The sequence below is a fragment of the Punica granatum genome, chromosome 7 (assembly GCF_007655135.1).
Source record: "Punica granatum isolate Tunisia-2019 chromosome 7, ASM765513v2, whole genome shotgun sequence".
NCBI classification, from domain to species: Eukaryota; Viridiplantae; Streptophyta; class Magnoliopsida; order Myrtales; family Lythraceae; genus Punica; species Punica granatum.
This window is the reverse complement of record NC_045133.1, coordinates 25,540,911-25,560,873: the sequence shown is the minus strand read 5'-3', so window position 1 is coordinate 25,560,873 and position 19,963 is coordinate 25,540,911. Positions and strand designations below refer to the sequence as shown.

General features: G+C 37.8%; 3 protein-coding genes across 3 annotated transcripts; 1 reads left to right on the top strand and 2 right to left on the bottom strand.

Annotated features, from left to right (window-relative positions):
* Positions 1–1,256: 1,256 nt before the first annotated feature.
* Positions 1,257–5,101, bottom strand: LOC116214552. Its single transcript, XM_031549943.1, has 6 exons — positions 4,976–5,101; positions 2,966–3,232; positions 2,788–2,872; positions 2,469–2,537; positions 2,256–2,343; positions 1,257–1,434 (listed from the first exon to the last, which is right to left on the bottom strand). Exons 1-6 carry the CDS (start codon positions 5,099–5,101, stop codon positions 1,293–1,295), a joined length of 777 nt encoding a protein of 258 aa, XP_031405803.1. The 3' UTR covers positions 1,257–1,292.
* A 5,884-nt stretch (positions 5,102–10,985) lies between these two features.
* Positions 10,986–12,242, top strand: LOC116213060. Its single transcript, XM_031547864.1, has one exon. It carries the CDS (start codon positions 11,095–11,097, stop codon positions 11,776–11,778), a length of 684 nt encoding a protein of 227 aa, XP_031403724.1. The 5' UTR covers positions 10,986–11,094; the 3' UTR covers positions 11,779–12,242.
* A 5,307-nt stretch (positions 12,243–17,549) lies between these two features.
* LOC116215382 lies at positions 17,550–19,746 on the bottom strand. The gene is made up of 4 exons (XM_031551073.1): positions 19,561–19,746; positions 19,257–19,460; positions 18,549–18,764; positions 17,550–18,153 (listed from the first exon to the last, which is right to left on the bottom strand). The coding sequence occupies exons 1-4, from the start codon at positions 19,561–19,563 to the stop codon at positions 17,857–17,859; spliced, it is 720 nt and encodes a 239-aa protein (XP_031406933.1). The 5' UTR covers positions 19,564–19,746; the 3' UTR covers positions 17,550–17,856.
* Between the last annotated feature and the right edge of the window lie 217 nt (positions 19,747–19,963).

Genomic DNA, 19,963 nt, shown 5'->3' with positions numbered 1-19,963 from the left:
AATAAGTATAAATATTTTTCATAAGTACCTATTATTTGCTAGAAAAAAAATCACATTTCTAACCACATAAATTAATCAAATTATGATTTTGCAATAATTTACCTAACACTGTTTTTGTCTAAAAATTAGTAAAATAAGTACTCTTGCTCTTTGAACAACTAATGTGCCAAATCATTCACAATTAAATAGTGACTAGCGCATTAGGAGCTGAACCCAAAAAACATAATTTTGACCTAGATGTACAATGTCGACTTTGAAAAGTGACCTAATGGAACATTTAGTGAGGGCATACACTTAAAAAATTATTTTGGCTTTTCATCTGCCGATTTGGTAGGAAATAATATTGGTTCTTTGAATTACAAAATTAGTAAATTGGGTTTCATGTAAATGTTAACATAATATTTGAAATTTACTAAAAACACCTTATTAATATGAACAAGTGATCGACTCTCGAATGAGATTAATCCCACTTAACGGATTGATTATAGCCCGTGATCTCTTTATAAAAGTTCAGTTGTTCTTTAGTCCTTAGAATATTTCAAAAACAAAAAGAAAAGGAAAAGAATAACACGACACATCATGTTCAGAGGTGCCCCCCCTTGGCCAACAGATGGAGACCACCTGGACAAATTACATTCGAAGTGTCGAATGTTAATTGAGATCAATTGCCCCCCGGATTCTTTCTTACCAGGACGATTGAGGATAGATGGTCCATATAGTAATGATTAAATTAGTACTTTGATAGTGAAACGAATGAAAATTGAAACACAAAAGTGTGTTTCAACTTAATCAAAATAAATGTTAATTACAAATTAGTTATAAGAGAAAATAAATGGAAAAAAAAGAAAAAAAAAATGAGAAATGAAGTTCTATTCTACTTAATTATTAAGTAAAAATTACTTAATAAATTAAGTTAAATAAAAATAATTGACTCAATGAAATAAGTTTTTTTAATTTATTGATGCCCTTTCTCCTTTACAAAATATATCATCATCCTATACATTTTTTTCTTTTAACTAATTAAATGTTTAATTTTTAAGCACTGAACTTATCAAACACTAACAAAGTCTTACTGCACAAATTCGATCTGATCATAAATATGATTCATGATGGGTAGTTCATCATTTGGAAACAAATGGTGCAGTGCCCACCAAATTTTAAAGTATTAATAGGTTTTCAGGTTTGAATTTAATCATTAGAATTTCAAGTACCCTTTTAGTTCTCTCTCTCTTTATTAGACCTGTCGGCCATCCCTGTTACCGAAAAAACAAAAGTAAGAGATTGAATATTAGCTAGATTGTGCCATTGTATATATAGGGTGACAATGAAAAGTTGGTCCATTTTGACCAATATGTTAGGTCCATGCGTATATGAATGAGGCCCGGTTCTACTTTCGAATAAATGGAACCAAGCAAGGAATCAAATAAGCCCAATCTGCAAAGTTTCACGAGAAGAGAGCCCATGTTACTAAACATCCAGTAAAGATTGAATAAAGAATATAGATAAATTATCAAAATAACATATGGTTAAAGAATATTTGGAGAGCATGAAAACCTTTCTAACTCTTCCTCACAATGCTAAAAAATATGCAAGTTTATATGTTTGTATGGGCAGGGTTAATTTTGATATACGCCATATAAGTTGATGTCGATCTCAAAATGCACCCTATAATTTAATTAGTCTCAAAAAATTCCATAGAGATAGTCAAACCGTTTCAATACATTCCAAGTTGTTAATACCGATAATATTTTTGGATGTGCGACGACATTCATATTTAGGAAAAATTCCATAGAGATAGTCAAACCGTCTCAAGGGATTCTTAATCAAGGAAAAAATGAAATTTAACAAATATCAATATCTATATAATGCAGAAAGAAGATAATATTTTAAAAATAAAAATAAAAGAGTTGTTTGTTGCGCATATGTTATGCTCAATGTTATCAGAACCAGACCGGATATCGAACCGATCGAGGTATGGGTTCATGGGTTTATGGGTTCAACCGGGGATTTAATGGGTCGGACTGCATATTTAATTATAAAATAAATAAATATTTATTATTGTAGGAAAATTATATAAAATACAAGAAAATAGTAATAAATGTTAGATAATAATTAATATTTGTCCAAAAAATGTATTTGCATCTGAGCCCGTAACAACATTATAACATAGTAAATAAACTCCAACGAAACTATACTCAATTACTCATGGTTCCATAAGAGCAAAAAGAACAACAAAGGGCTGATTTGGGACCAACCTGTAATTTTGCACGTCAGTCACCTGAGAGGCTTTGAGGTCGATCTTGCCTCGCAGGAGTCGGTTGGAACTTCTCTTGCTCAGTCTCTCTGTCGATTAAGTCAAGAAAAAGAGAGAATTATTTATTGCAGTTTTCAGATTGATTACTTTGAGGATTAAACAAAAATTGGGCTTTGCAAAAGGAAATGCAGGGATATATATATCTAAACTGAACCTGTTTTGCTTTTCTTGATCGAGCATGGCTCCGGCTCTGCATAGATGTCCCCCCATTCTTCTTCACCGCCTGAAAAAGAAAACCCATGAAGCCGATTAAAGCTATTTCCAATGTATATGCATCACCACATAGAGATAGAGCAGAGCCCAAGAAAGGGGCAAAAAAACAATTTTGCTCAAAGCAACAGTGCTGGGGAGAAATCCCCATTGCCATTCATCGGTAAAAGCCAAAAAACCCAATCAAGGGACCAAATTGAAGCTTGAAAATCCTGCAATTACACAAGAATGTGTGTCTGAAATCATGGAATCATGAGAATCACCTCCATGGACAACGTCATCAGCTTCAAAGTCCTCAGATTTGCCCCTGATGTTGAACCATTTCTTGACTATCTTGGGCCATGAAAGCTTCATCAGAATCCGCAACGAGAAACAGTCAGAACCCAGAAAAAAACAGGGACCCCAGTGCGGCAAATTCAAGATGTTTTTCGATGAGATTACGGGTAATTGCACAATGCAGGAGAGGAACGGGAAAGTATGTCTCCATCTTGCGATCAGATGAAAATCATACCCGGCCAGTTTGTTACCGTGTCGTGTCGGGATCTTCACCACCAGATTCCGGTATTCACGTGCCGAGAAGAGACGGAAGGAGAAGAGGAAGCTTGAACCTGTTGCAATCTTGCGATACTCAAAGGAGAAGAGGAAGCTCGGCCTCCAGCAGAACTGATGAATCTGAAGTTCTATTGTGAAGAGTGAAGACGAAGAAGACTAGGGTTTCACTTGATTTTGATTTTGATTCAACCGTGCTCGTTTTCGGTTACGGGTTTGGGATTTCGGATTCCTTTAAAATTTTATGAACCATGCAACTGGCCGGTTTGAACAGGTTCGATGGGTTCATCTAAAAACCGACTGGTTTTTTGGGTTCACCGATTTATTTATGCATTTTCGATTTTTAAGCTAACCGGACAGGACAGGGGTCCAGTTTTCGGTCCGCCCGGTCCGGTCCGGTTCTGATAACAGTGGTTATGTTCTTTAGTAAAATTTCAACAAGTTGAGGTTCGAAAGGGATAAATGTTAGTGATATGTCATAGAGCCAGTTTTACGTATTTGGATAATTTCTTTTATAACAATTAAGTTTCTTTTATTATTCATATATTGTCTGTGTTTATTAGAATAAAGTCCATAAGTTATTTTATGAATGCTTCATTCTTAAAGAGTTAAGAATATGAGTGACGTGGTATTTCGATATTAATATTTTTTAACTGTTCACGATCACAGGAGATTTAACTGGGCATTATCTCTTCGGATAGATCGTCGCCTCTATCTGTATTCATGATTAGTATAGAAATACTAATGAAGATTGAGTAATGAGTCTCATGCTATCTTATAACGGTTTTCAGGTAGACATGTGGACACTTATGAGATAAGTGGGTCGAACGTGACGTGTAGATATTGTTCACATGGTATCTTTACTATTGTTAATAAACATTATCTAGATTATACTGTTGTATGTAGTCCTTAGACCTGAAATAGCACAACTGCCTCATATATAGGTGATTAGGATTTACTACTGCTTTTATGATTATGCTCTGCACGGGTATCCAGCAGGTGCGGTACTAGTTAGTTGTATATGGAAACAAGTAACCGATCAAGACGGGATTTACTAACCTGAGTAAGCAGGGGAAGGATCCTATGGATATGAATTCGATTCTGGATCAAGTAGTCCTTGGCCAAGGCAATTGAACTTAAACAAGAAAGAGTTTTTGTTTTAAATCATATCAATCTAAGAATAGAAGTTAAAGATTCATCTGATTGGCTACAGAGTTTGGCATTCACCATGACTCTAGCTTGATCGGGATTCTACAATAAAGGGACAGACATACATATGATGCATAGTCATTGGTTCATCAGAGTGTATTAATTGTACATTCATCACTGTTATGATTATCATGATATGCTGCTAGGTTTCGCTTATGACCTTTGGGAGCCGAAGGGTATTTTTGGAATTGTGCTTTTGGTTTCGGAAAGAATTTCTAGTAATGTCAAAGAGTTGATGTTATAATCCTACTGCCTCTTAGTGATGAACCTAGTGAATCACACCAGAAGATGTGTGAAAGCCAAGATCGATTATCGAATACGACTTGCAATGTGATTGTGGGGGTGCTAGCACATCCCGAAGTCGATACCAATTCATGGGTGAGTTCTTCATGAGGAAATACAATAGTTTCCTTACTGGAAAAGTTCCTAAAATATAATGTCTATAAGTGGAAACTATAATCAAGGACATTATGGTCTTTTACTTGTATGGCTCGAGAGGCAAGTTACTAGATAACATATAATGCAAGGACCTAATAGTGATTAATCAATTAATAAAGATTAATTAATAAATGCTATTTAGTCCTTAGAGTTATGTCAAGACTCTATATATAAATATAGTCGTCTTGCGTAACAAGTTGATCGAAGATCAATTAAGTAAGCCACCGAGAGAGGGATAGGAAGAGTCGGCCGAACCTTAGCCCTAGGTGCCCGTCCACCATAGCCCAACCCGAGGATAGATGCGACCTTCCAAGGCCCGCCCTTGGTCGTTCCTTGCTCCTTGACCACCCCTACTCCCTCCTTGCGCCCGTGTAGCTCCATTTGACTAGGTGACCGTAGACCAGAGTTCTAGACTCGTGTGGAGAGCTCTCTTGGTAAGTAATCGTTTATGTGGACGAGCTAGAGGCCGGGCGATTGAACGGTTTGTTGCAAACCGATCAATTCAAAAGGGTAAGTGAAGCTAAACCAATAGAATCGATATCTTGTTGTCTAATTCGATAGAAGTATTTGCTAGATCGTTTTATTACAATTGTGTTTGATGAGATTGAACTAAAATTTTAAAAATCATAATTCTCTATTTCCGATGCGTTCGATGTGGAGTATTCTAACAATAACGAGGAATCCACTCTGCAGAGGCTATTATTAGCAGTATGACTGAAATGAGATCTGAAAGAGAGAGAGATCAATTATAAAAATACTAATATGGACGCAAGTCCTCACAAAAATCTCTTTTAATCTTTGGTTCAATATTTTCCCTAATAAAAAATAACTTAACTTGCATATAAACCTCTTTCTATTCCAATCATTAACGGATGTTAACCTTATTTAGACGGTTTGATATCTCTACGGAGTATTTTGTGATGAATTTGATAGAAAACCCTAGATCGTACGCAGCGGGAATATAAATTTATGGTTTTAAAACTGTAGTTCGATCTCATTAACACGTGACCGTAATTTACATCAATCTAGTAAACACTTCCATCGAGATAGATAACAAGAGAAATCAATTCAACCAGTTTACCTTGTCTTACCCTTTTGAATTGATTGGTTTGTAACAAGCCATTCAAATGGCCGGCGTTACTCGCCAAGAGACCCTCCACACGAGCCTAGGAACTCCGGACTATGGTCACCAACACGGTCGGAGCTTCACGGACACGAGGATGGAGTCGGGGCAGTCGAGGGCAAGGGACAGGCCGAGGGATGGCCTTGGTTGGGCGGGGTTGGCCTCGGCTCGGGGAGGTCTACAGTGGCCTAGGATTTGCTCTAGGACCGATTGGCCGGCTCTCTCTCTCTCTCTCTCTCTCTCTCTCACACACACACACACACACACACACACTTGACGGCTCGCTTGATTAATTTCTCGATCGGGTTTAATGCAAGACGACTATATCCTTTATATAGACTCTTGCATGACCTCAGGGACTAAATAATAAATAATAATTAATCTACATTAATTACTTAATTACCATTAAGTCTTCGTAGTTTAAGTTATTTAATAACTTGCCTCACAAGCCATACAAGCAAAAGATCATATAATATCCTTAGCTATAGTTTCCACTTATAGACGTTCTATTTTGGGAAATTTTCAATAAGAAAACTCTCGTATTTCCTCATGAGGAACTTACCCATGCATCGATATCGACTTCAAGAAGTGATAGCATCCCTACAACCACATTGCAAGTTATATCCGATAACTGATCTCTAATTAACTACCTTAATTAGAATCCATTCGATCTTGACTTTCACAAGTCCTATTGTGTGTGACTCACTATGTTCATCACTAAGAGGCAATGGCATTATTACATCAACTCTTTGACATTACCTGAACCTATTTTCGAAACCAAAAGCACAATTTCCAAAATGCTATTCGGCTTTCAAAGGTCATGAGTGACAATTACTAGCATATTATGACAATCCTAACAATGATAAATGTATAATTAATACACTTTGATGAACCAATGGCTATACATCATATGCATGACTGTCCCTTTACTATATAATCCCGATCTAACCAGGGTCATGGTGAATGTCAAACTCTATAGCCGATCATATGGAATCTCTTATTTTCATTCTCGGATCGATATGACTTAAAATAGAAACTCTTTCTTGTTTAAGTTCAACTGTCTTGGCCAAGGACTACTTGATCCTGAATCGAACTAGTATCCATAGGATCTTTTCCCTGCTTACTCAAGTTAATAAATTCTATCTTGATCGGTCACTTGTCTCCATGTACATCAACTAGGACTACACATGCCGAATACCCATGCAGAGCACAAGTATATAAGCAATAGTAAATCCTAATCATTTGTATATGAGATAGTCGTGCCACGTTAGGTTTAAGGACAACATATATCTAGATAATGTTCATTGACAATAGTAAAGATACCATGTGAACAATATCCACACATCACGTTCGACTCACTTATCATATAAGTGTTCACGTGTCTGCTTGGCAACCTTTGTCATATAGTATTAAACTTATTACTCCATCTTCATTAGTATCTATATACTAATTATGGATTTAGACAGAGGTAACGAATTCCTAGTTAAAATTCAACAACACAACTCCAACTTCATTTATACACAATTATTATTTAATCATTACTTTATCTCAACTATTCGTTACTTTTTCATACTTTTTCTCATAATTCAATTATACAATCATTACTTAATTATTACTTTATCCAAACTATTCATTACTTTTTAATACTTTTTCTCATAATTCAATATCACAATCATTACAAACCAATTAAAACCAAAACTCAACTCAACTCAAAATCCAAACACATTCTTAAGTCTTCTATGATCGTGAACAGTTTAAAGATATTCATACCGAAATACTCCGTCACTCATATTCTTAACTATTCAAGAATGAAACATTCATAAATATTTTATGAAATTTATTCTAACAAACACAAACAATACATGAATAATAGGATAAACTTTACAATCATAAAAGGAATTATCCGAAGATAAAAATTGACTCTAGGCATATCACCAATATTTGAGATTGGCTTCAAGCTTCACAGTGTATATCGAATTACGGTAACATATATATATATATATATATATATATATATATATGGTCGTGTATATTATATCATTACATGTAATATATATATTTTTTCCAATATTACTTGTAGAATTAAATACATATATTTAACTAATTGTGATAATTAACCCTTTTTTTTTTGGATTGAGAGACCGACCATTTATTTCCCACGTTAGGGCTGTTTGAACATGTCGGGATTAAATACATATATGTTTGATGATTGTATTCAAATATAATTGAAAAAGTCAATTATTCGTTATGTAGGTCCAACAGAAATATTCCTGTCATTTTTATTCAATGATAAATTAAACCATGCGATATACCTGCTTGAATATATAGAAACAAATGCATCCAGAGAGAATTATAAAGTACTTATTTATATATATTTTTCTATCATCATTAGTTAGTACTTCTAACAAAACAATTCGATATGGTAAACTATCAATTTTTATATATATGCATATATACATCCGTGTCTAGATGCGTTTCAAGAAAATTCATGATAACAAATACTGGCATGTGTCCTAGCTCAAAAAAAAAATATGAAAAGAATATATTGGAGGAATTCATGTTGTTTTTTGTCGGGGCAATTGTCAATTGATGATAATAACAATTGGTATTCTCGGTTTGGAATTGAAGAGGTTAGCTATACGATCTCCATATATAGATAGTGTTTTTTCCTTTTCTGTGTGATCACCTTGACTATTTAAAACTCCATGTATTGTGATTAATTTGCATATATATATATATATATATATTGAAAGGAACAGGTCCATATCTTTAGAGCCGGCCACAATATATATGTTAGTTGCTTTCATATGGCTAATATTTGATAATATGAAAACGAAGGCTATTCCTTCCTCACGCCGCGTGCATACAATTTCCAAGCATTGGAGGAGACAGAACCGAACCAAATCAGAGAACCAACTTGGCTTTTAGGTTTCAACTTTCAAATTCTACTGGCAACATGGGGTGGTTCCTGTTTCGGAACCCGGAAAGCTTTTACCAAGTATACGTATTGTAAAATTGGAAGTATGTGTAAGATGACTAATCTATGCATACGTTAGTGAAATATATTCTCAATGTCCGCAACGCTTCATATAATATTTGATATTTTTACCAAACGATTGCAATATCTAATCTTACTTTCCTTTTTTTTTTTATTGCAAGAAACCTGAACCCCGACCAAACTGAGCCAATTTTGTTCAGTTTGGGATTTTATAGTATGTGAGAGATTTGTAACTCGAGTTCCGGTTCACAAGAAAAAAAGAATCTGGAAATCTGGTTTAATTCCGATTTTTCCCGAAAATTCGAAATGGACCACTTTGTGAACAATCCTAAATTTGACATTTTTTTACTAAAAAACAATATATCAAAATGGAGACATACAAAACAACAAGGTGATATATATATATATATATATATATATCTTGCAGCGGAATCATGTACGAATATTGAACATGTGGGTAGATATTTCTATGATTACAGTATGAAATGAAATTTAAACTTTTCTAGGGTTCTTACGGGGATGATAGTTGAATTTGTTGCCCGGGAAGAGCGCGTCAAGTCTTAAACTACTGCAAGTGGTGCTCTGTTGTACGGCCTGGACGATAGGAGTCCTTACGTCAAATTGCAAAGAAGAGTAAAAGACAGAGAAAAGGAATCCATTTGATGATTTGTCACCACATGACCAACTTGCAATTTTTTTATACAATCATTTGAGATTTCCTTTTACAATCATCGTACGGTAGGTCGATAATGGTTAGAGCATCGGAAAGTTTGTTACAGGAAACGTTTGGTGCCATCTGAATCATAAAACGAGACTTACCTAGTAGCCGCTCAAGGCGAGATGAGCCATACTCAAGGATCGCTATATCGATTTTCGCTAAGCTGCCCGACTTCGATATTGTGAAAAGAATTTTCCTTTCTCCAGTCGGAACGGCATTTTTTTCTTCATTCTTCTTTTTTTCCCCGATGTAAAAAATATACGGCACAAAATACGGGAAGGGGAGCAGAAAACCGCAGGAGGGCAGCAGGTACATATACAGTACGACCTGTACCCCCCAAGCATCCTCGGAGTTCAACCCACGGGAAAGAGGGGAGAAACATTAATGTAACCGCACAGCTCACACTGTCGTATGGAACCGCGTCATGGGCCCCACCGGCCCTTTGACTTTCAACTCCCACAAGTTCCCAAAACGACTCTTTAAAGTCCACCATCCCCTGTCAGTCTCTTAACGGTACCTTATCTGTCTCTGTCTATCCTTCCCTCCCCGTGAGAAATCTTCCGCTGCATCCCACCTCACGTGCATCCGGTGGGGAATCTTAATTGCACTTCGCTGTTGTTTTTACTTTTCTCTACGCCGTGGACCACGCACTGCAGTCAAAAAGAGAGCCCAGTTGACAAAATGCTCATGATGTACATTAATTGTCTATCGCGGAGGTAATTTGGCCGTATAAAAATAATTGTCAAAGATGTGAAAATTCATCCATATTGTGAATTGATATCTTTTGTACGATAAGATTATATATATCAATGTTTGACATGATTTGATGTCTATGCACATATTGATCCGTGGAATTACTTTTTCTTAATGGAGCTCGGGCTCCGAATATAATATGGTAACCTTCGTATTAGGAAATATAACTAAGAATCTCCTTTATTTGATAATTATGAGAATCTAATTAGATTTTCAGCCATATATATGAAATTCTGGATAAAAAAAAAATTAAATATAACATTACCCAATCGAGAGGGAAAATACTAATTATTTCTATGAATTATGTCAATTTTTCACCAATAAATTTTTTCCATGTGTAGTGAATTTTATAACAACCTCTCCGACATTTCAGTGATTGAGCATCGAGAGCCGCATCCGACCAGCAACGGAGGAGGAGCTTCCAAGTGGCACGCAAACGTGATGATTTTTCAAGCATGGTCTACAGGATGTGTAAGATCATTGATCGGCAGCTGAATACAAAAGTGACAGTGGGGAGAGATCAGGGTGCCACGCGGCGAAGAAGCACCGCAGGTGCAGCATACTTTCCGTGGATGCTCGCGCAGGCAAGCATCCCTCACTCCCTCAAATGACGGCCACGTTTACGCCAACTGTAACCCTCCTCTCTCTCCATTTATAGGACACTTTCTTTCCGCATCCTTCACTTTCTTTCCCTCTCTAAACTTCCATAAACTCAACTCTCTCTCTCTCTCTCTCTCTCTCTCTCTATCTCTCTCTCTATAGATCCTGGAAACGCCGCCGTCATGGGCCACTGCTTCTCCGTTCACGTCTCGGTCGCCGCCGACGACGAGCCCTCCTCTCACTCCGCCTCCTCGCCCACCGCCAAAGTCATCTCCATCAACGGCGATCTCCGCGAGTACACCCTCCCGATCACCGCCGCCCAGGTCCTCGACTCCGAGACGTCCTCATCGTCGTCTTCCTCCTCCGCCTGCTTCCTCTGCAACTCCGACCGCCTCTGCTACGACGACTACATCCCGGCCCTGAGCCCCTCTGACGGCCTCCTCCCCAGCCAGATCTACTTCGTCCTCCCGAGGTCCAAGCTCCAGCACCGCCTCGCTGCCTCCGACATGGCTGCCCTCGCCGTCAAGGCCAGCCTCGCCCTCCGCGACGGCGCCGATGGCGGAAGCTCCCGCCGCCGCCGGCGGAGGCGGAGGAGCAGCAAGAATCAGATATCACCTGTGTTGCTGGTCAACAGCAACAACGGCAGCAGTAGTTTTTATCAGGGGTCCTCGGCCGAGGTTGGTGGTGTTTCCGGATACGATACGACAAAGACGGTGAAGACCTTCAATAGTAAGCCGCCGACCGGAGTTAGTCGATCGGGATCGGTGAGGAAGATGCAGAGACTGTCGTCGAGGAGGATGAAGCTTGCGGTCCGGTCATTCCGAATGAGGCTGAGCACCATTTACGAAGGATCCATTTTGTCGTAGATATTGAAATGAACCAAAAAAGAAAAAAAGACAACTATTTCAAATTAGGTTAACGAAAAAACAAGGTTGTCTTTTTTTTTTTTTGGCCATTTTACAGTTTTGTAAGCGGAATGGAAAGATCTCCCGCTGTACAAAGAGAAGAGAAACGGGATATTCCCATTTTGCGTACTACTAGCCTTTGGCAAAGGTCAGAATCCGCGAAGCTCGTGATGCTCGAGAAGAAAGTCGCTACGACTTCCATGCCTCCGATCAATTTGGTGCGGTTTTCTTCAATGGCTTGGCTTGGCCAGATGATCAGTTACGAGTCATACCACAAGCGCATCCATGATGGTGTCAATGTGAATAACACAAGATTTGGTCGAACTTTGTACATGAACCTTCTGGTGATTTGTATGTGTGTTATATTTATACTTAATACATGTGTGCGCGCATTATATGTTACGTTACATGTTATGTTTTGCTGGTATAATGTCTATTATTAAAGTGATGAAACGGCTATAATAGAATTTGCTATAGAGTGGTTTGGAAAAAAAAAAAAGGACGACTATAGATGTGGATGAACAAAACCCACCGATGAACTCAAAGAAGTGTAATTAGAGTTTGTGTTCACTTATCAATCGAGTCGCGTATAGCATGAGACATGCAACATGGTACAATAATAATAACATATGGTTGCATGACCCATGCAATGTGTGGGAATAATAATGACATTGACCCATAAGTGAAATTGTATACAATTATTGTTATATTTTTAATTATTATTATTTAGTACTTGCATATATTAATCCTATGGCATGATCTTCCAACATGGAATCCCATAAGAAAAGACAGAAAAATCGAATCCACGTGCCGAGGAAAATTATTAAACCGATGATGTTTCCAAAATAGGTGAACTCATCGGGGGTCGATCTTAATAATATAAACCACTAAAAAGGGGTCCATTATTTATTTATTTATTTATTTGCAGTCTTTTTCTCCGATTAATGTCACTTTTTTCTTTTCCAATTTTCTTGTTTTAGCTTCTCTCTTTGAAAGCAACGATTGCGGTGCATACCCGGAGGCTCATTCCGTATATAGTACATGAGTCATTGTCCTCTAATTTCGTACGCTTACGGAATTTATTTGGAAAAAAAAAGAGGGGGAATTTTCTGTGCCTGGAATTGAAATCGCCTTTAGGTCCACACTTTATGCTCGTGCCATGAGCAAATTTTGAATTAGAAATTATAGAAACAATTTGCTTGACCAGGGACGTGATCAAGGTGGGATCAGTAATCGATGGAAGCGGAATTTCGAAGTACTAGAATTTAGAACCAGCCCGATCGGAAAGGATATCATAAGTTGGCAGGAATAAAAGAGAATATATTGATGTAGATATCGCGAACAGAGCAGAGTCAACAAAATTGTCATAGCAGCAATAGTTGTGCGTTGCTACAACGTTAATATTGTATTGACAAATGCTGATTATGATCGTTGTGATCAACGTGGGGAAAATACGACCGTGTTATTATATATGGGCATATTAGTATTATTAATCACATCGCATGCATGCAAGGCCATGTACATACTCATAATTAAGTGGATGCTCACACATGCTCGAAGTCAAGCTTTCACTTAGTTACGGGGTTGAAAGCAGGGGCGGAACCATTAATGTTGCGTTTGATTTGTTAGTAATATTTTAAAATCAAATTTTGATTTTAAAAAAGAGTGGTATAAATGATTATGTATGGGTCCATCCTTTAATTTTGTACGAGTAATGTGATTTTAATTTTGAAAAAAAATGATATAAATGGGTCCACCCTTTGACTTTATATAAGTTATTTTATTTCATTGCTGAATAGAATTAAGTTAAAGTACTTTGAATCCAAATGAAGCATAAGGATCCGGGGGGGCAATTGCCCCCCTGACTTTTTCATTTCTTAAGAATTTCACATATAAATTTGTAAAAATTTCAACTTTTGCCCCTAAAAAACCATCAATGCCCCCTTGAATTATTTTATTATTTGACTTTTACCCCAAAATTTTTAATTTGCCCTTCTTGAACTTTATTTTTGACTCTGCCCCTGGTTGAAAGATAATGCTTCCCTTTCGTCCTATCCATATTGCAATTGCAAGTCAATTCTGTCAGCCCGCCAACCAAATTAAAATACTTTTTATATACGTTTTGAGTCCATGAGGACTGTCACGAGGCCCACCACGTCGTGGGCCGAGCCCATGAATCCTTTGCTATGTATCGACGGACAAGTTCTCTGATGGAGTCCATGGAAATTGTCTTTCAGCTGTAAAGAGATTCGATCGCCATTGGCGAATGGCGATTTCTCCTAAAGCTCTCTATTTGCAATATACATACATACATACATACATATATATATATATATATACACAAATTTAACTACAATTTCCCTTGTCATTGTGCATGGATCAGAGAAAAACAACCATCTAATATTTTCGTAATAGTACGGAGTATCTCGTGGTCAGAATCAAACCAACTTTCGAAGGGGAAGAATAATTGTGCAAGGCTCAAACAATATTGAAACTCCTCGAGGATGTCTAGATGGGACGAAAATGGCAAAGAGACAATGATGATTTGGACCCAAACCAATTCTTTCGCTCACACCATCGTTCTCACGGATGCGTGTGTTACATACGTAAATACATATACACATAATACCATGCCATACCGCCATGTTTCGCGTTCGTGTCCCGTGCTTCCGTTTAATACAAAATGTGTCGTAAATACATATACACATAGTACCATGCCATACTGCCATGTTTCGCGTTCGTGTCCCATTTCGCACAAATTTTGCACTTCCAAGGTTCGAGAAAATCTGACAAAATGATCTCGCGTGGACTACTCAAGACGAGTACACACTTTATAATTATGCATGCATCACGAACTTCTAGCGTTCGAAGAATCTGTATGGTAGAAGGTCGAAATCTCGTGACGAAGGACAAAATTGGACAAGTCAATGTGCTCCTCGTTGTGTGCACGTTACAATGCTCAATCTCGTCCCTTCGTCAAAGTTGTGCGGACTTGATAGCTCTGATGGGTACACGTACTTCGTCACCTGTCACTTACAAAATTAAATGTTCTAATAATGACATACTGATATCCATTCAATTCAACGTCACATCCAATTTTTTCTAACTTCAACTCCTTTTGTCTTTCATAATTCTATGCGCAAATCCAAAGACAATAATCGAGAGTATTGGGCTAGAGACGGGCCGAACCAAGCTACATTATTACACACTCTATGATAACTTTTTGGATGCACGGCCTGATAAATTTCGTGAATTTTCCGAACGTGTAATTCGTTATATGTTCTTCGACATCAATGCGCTGCTGTTAAAATAGTTAAATTTTGGTCGATCCTAGTATGGCAGTGAACTGATTCATTCGAGAAAGTAGCTAGTCAAAGTTGAACCGCAATTTGTCTTTTGAGTAGATAAAATCATTAAATAGAGACGTCCCACTTGTTAGGGTTTACCAGCCACACGTAAGATTGGAAAAATTAATGGGCAAGTGGGCCGATGTTGTTGTCAATAAAAGCAAAACATGATGGTGCCTTCTTTAAGCATGATTTTGTTTTTATTATCCAAGTGTAATATAAAATAAACGAGCCGCAGCAAATAATAACTAATAAATAAAAAAAAATAATAGGAAAAAAAATTGAATAGATAAGTAAGAGGGAAGTGACGACATGCCTGATGCCAGGTCGAACATCCACCTGACTAACTAAGCCTTATCTTCTATCCGATTCCATAGGATTTCTCAATTTTTCTATTTCGTCGTTGTCCCTTCGACACGTCAAAATTTTAGACAGAAATTTACAATACTTTTACTACAATATATATATATATATACACACTATATAAAATAAAAATTTTGTAAGTATAGATGCTATCTTTGCTTTCTTTGTACATTTTTCTTTTTCTTTTGTGTTCATCATCTCATTATATTCATCCGCCTAAAGATCATTGAATGTTCGTTATAAACTTCTCGGGATTGATCGGGTTAAGTTATATACGCTGTGCCCCGTATAGAACCGAAATGCGAGATACTCTGTACTGTGAAGCGCTGGTATCTTCTAGAGAAGCTCGTGACCTCGACCCTTTGAATTTTCGGCCTTTCCTATTTTCCTTTTTTACCATTTTGAATTAAGATGTTTTGTAATGAACAAAATGCATGGAAAAAGGTCCTCAATGCCAAAACGACAGGGTTGGGGCTGCCGAGGCGACAGCACTGATGGCGACCCTGTCTGCTCGTGGAACAAGAGGATAGAGTCGGGGACACATCCCACAATTGGCCCTAAGGTGCCTTGCAACGTGTAAGGTCGATATTGGTCGTGTGTTCTCGACGTGGCAGCCCCTCCTTAACTCGAACTAAACCTTCATGTCTAGGTTTCCTTCTCTTCCTCGTGTTTCGCATGCAGACTGGGGTTCGGATTTATGGGCAAGCATTGTCATCTTGTTCTGGCAACACCAATGGATCGATACGGTTATAACAGTTTGAACTGAGATAGTTAACTTTGATGTAAAGGAAATGGCTGTCAAAACCTCAATGTTTTATAGCAATTGGCTTACCAAGTCCCTTAATTGCTTCTTTATGTACTTTTAAGAATATTAGTTTTTACAATTTTAAGCTTTCGAGTTATAATCCGCAAGCGATATTTAAACAAAAAGAAAAAAAAAAAACCAATATGACACTGCTCAATGCGCACGCTCAAGACGGAGAACATACGTGCAATCAAATCGACCGTCAAATTTGAATTATGCCGGTAAATATAAAAAACAGTCGCTTTAAAAGTAAGAAAAATTATTCGCATGTATTGGTTGAACTGTAATCGTTTTAAAACCTTAACTAGTTAGTATTATAATATTTGAAGGTCGTGAAGAATGAATGAATCGATTTCCATTCGATGACGTGGTAAAGAGGATCATATGCGAATGACAAGTGTTACTTCGAAATGTCTTATTTATATACGTACATACATAAAAATCTTGCGAGGGGTTTGGATTTTATATTGGAAAAGTAAAAAAAATATCTAGCCCAAGTGTAGACACTTTACACTCATAGGGGGCCGATTTTTTTGGGAAAAGTCGCCACTACTGACTCATCTGATTGCTCCATAAATTCGTCGCAACACAAACGAACGAACTTCTTTGTATAGTTGTTATTAGGAAAATACTTAATAAGCAATTACTGGTACCTTTTTGATAGATAATAAATAATTATTATATTATATAATCATGAAAAAGACAAGAGGATGAAAGCAAATGCACGAATCGAACTCATCGGATGGCTGCAGTCTATTGATAAGACCAAGGCCCTTCCAGATTCCTCACGGCTCTCATCTCCTAATCCACTTTCTCTTTCTTTTCCTTATATTCATATATTTTGTGGTGCATTTTCCCTTATTCATTTATTTATTATATTATATGTTTCTCTAATAATAATAATGACGACGATTTTGTGACATATAATGTTTACTGTTATCATAATTCTTGTTATTATCTGTTTAAGAGCGGTTAATTGAATTCAAAAAAAAAATTCATCATAGGATCAGAACACTGCATCGCTCGAACTTTTGTATTAAAAATAAACTCTCGTCACTTGAGTGATTATGTAATATCGAAACAGACAAAATTTTTAAACTGCAATCATAATATTCCGGAACATACATATATCTGATAATAATACAATTTGATTTTTTTTCACTTTGGGTGGACGTACGATTTGCTAATTAGTTACTGTTAATATGAACAAAAGCATCTGCCATCAAGCTCTGTACAATATTTGCTTGTATATTATTATGTACAAAATATGAAAAAGGAAATACTAATCTCTGCCACATAAAAAGAGAAATTAGTACATGCACATGCATGACTAGTTAACCATTTCTGGCATCTATTTCACTGTATTTCAACCCTATAATCCAAACTATATATTTACACGGAAGTACATAGAAAAAGCGAAGCCTAGAATATTGTTTTTCCGCACATATTTTACTTCTCGTATATTGTTTTTTTTTTTTATTGCTTTCTTTTTCTTCTTCTTTTTTCATTCCTATGATGATTTTCTTAGAAGGGTGCCCGGTGGGGAATGCCCTTTCTCCTGCGGGCATTGCTGTGGTTGTATATAGGAGGAGTAGACGGGGACAGGTTTGATGAGGAATCATCTCTGCTGTGGTCCGTCTTGTGGGAGTCATCGGAGAAGACGGAGAATCCATCCATCAGGTGGCCGTAACTGCGTGACGTCTTGACCTTCTTGGGCGTGGACGACTCATCCGACTCGGATTCCCCGAGGAGGGAGTCCCTACTGTGCTTGGCTCTCACTGTGAATGTGAGGTCCGGGTCGCCCCTCTTCATTGCATTAAGCTGATGATCAATGCGAAAAACGTCAGTTTATCAACGCAGATAACATTATTGAGCTCATCGCGTTTTGCCATCGAGATTTAATAGTTGCAGACCCCATCCGGTAACCTATAATCAAACAGAAGTGAGAATAATTTGCCAGTCCAATCAAACCTTGAATGTGGACTTTAAGCATATACTAATAGCCAAAATGGTCCAAATTAATGATCTGCAGACTCTTCAAATTATATGTATAGGAGACTGAAAAGTCTTAAGTTGAAATGTGTGGAGGGATCATCTGAGCAACGAACAAAGGACAGGAAAAAAAAGCACGAGCAGACGACTATGATCAAATTTCTGAATTATATCGACTCCAATGGCATTTATAAAAACAACATTGTTACGCTAAAATCACAAACCTTGCATCCCAGGGAGCAAAACCGGAAGGCGTCGAGAAGGCTCCTGCAACAGATCTCGCAAGTGTTGGTGACACCCTTCCCTGGCCTCGGCTGTGGCCTCTCATTGAGAAACACAATCTTCGCGCTGTTGATAATGTACGTCTGGACGCAGGAGATGTCGAGGTACTTCTGAATCTCGTTCACCCTCACCACATTGTGGTACGACGATCGCCTTATCTGGAACCAGAAGCTAGAACAATCAACACCGACACGAGTTGTTGAATCATCACCGTATTAAGCAATGCCCCAATAAAAAAGCCTAACTATTAAGTAGTTGAATCGGGCCTACTCTCGTCCGACGGGATTCAGAGGCAAAATCAAGACAAGCATGACAATGTCCGACATTCACTCACATATCAAAATCCAATCTAACTGGCATTGCAATAATAACATGTACAGACCATGTCGATCACTACAACACGACCAGGATCGATAAAGAAGCCGGCTTATCGGCTGACCAATCCAAACCGAATACGGTTAATGCGATTATGGAGAATTAACCATTTTTTGCACAGAATGTAGCAGCTAAGGCTTTAGAAGATGACACTGTGACATGACCTCCAATCACCATTTATTCAAGAGCTCCAAGACCAACAGAGGAATCCGGGTTATTCGAACAAAAGGGTATCAAAATGAACTTATATCGGGCAAGAGGAATCAAGAACTCACCTGAAGAAGATGGTGATCCCTGTGATGGACCAGGCAGTAAGAACAGAGAGCATTCCCCATGCAGTCCAAGCAGAACATGTTGCACTCGCTCTTGGCGGAGACGCCGTGGACTGGGCACGGCGTGAAGTAGCTCGCCCGCAGCAAAGGCTTCAGCCATGGCGGGCCGATATCTTCTTCGCTCCCCATTCTGATCACCTGACTGACCTGCACAGGCACGCACACATTGAAATTCCCCATCGATCAATCAGAGAATCAGAGACCCTTTGCACCGAAAGACAAACACGGGACTGAAGCGAACAAATACCATTGATGATTCCAATTGATGTTCTTCGTAGGGATTGAGACCGAGGCAGAGGAGAGCAGAGCAGAAGGGAATGGGGGCTCTCTGCTGAAGCTAAGGGACAGTGGCAGGGAGGAAAGAGGAAATGGGAGGAGAGAGCAAATATCAGATGAGGAAAGTAATAAATTTATTTCCATATTACATTAAGCGGTCACTGAATTTATATATATATATATATATATATATATCAATTAATTGATTATATTTCTGAAAAAAGAAAATAAATATTTTTGTGTGCATCAAAAGGGGTAGGCGGGTGAGGGAAACGTGCCTGTTTCTGTAACTGCTGGATTCATCAGACGGATCTAAAAGGGGACAGCGGTGACAAGATTCTCCACATTTCCTTCAGCGATGATGAAAGCACGAA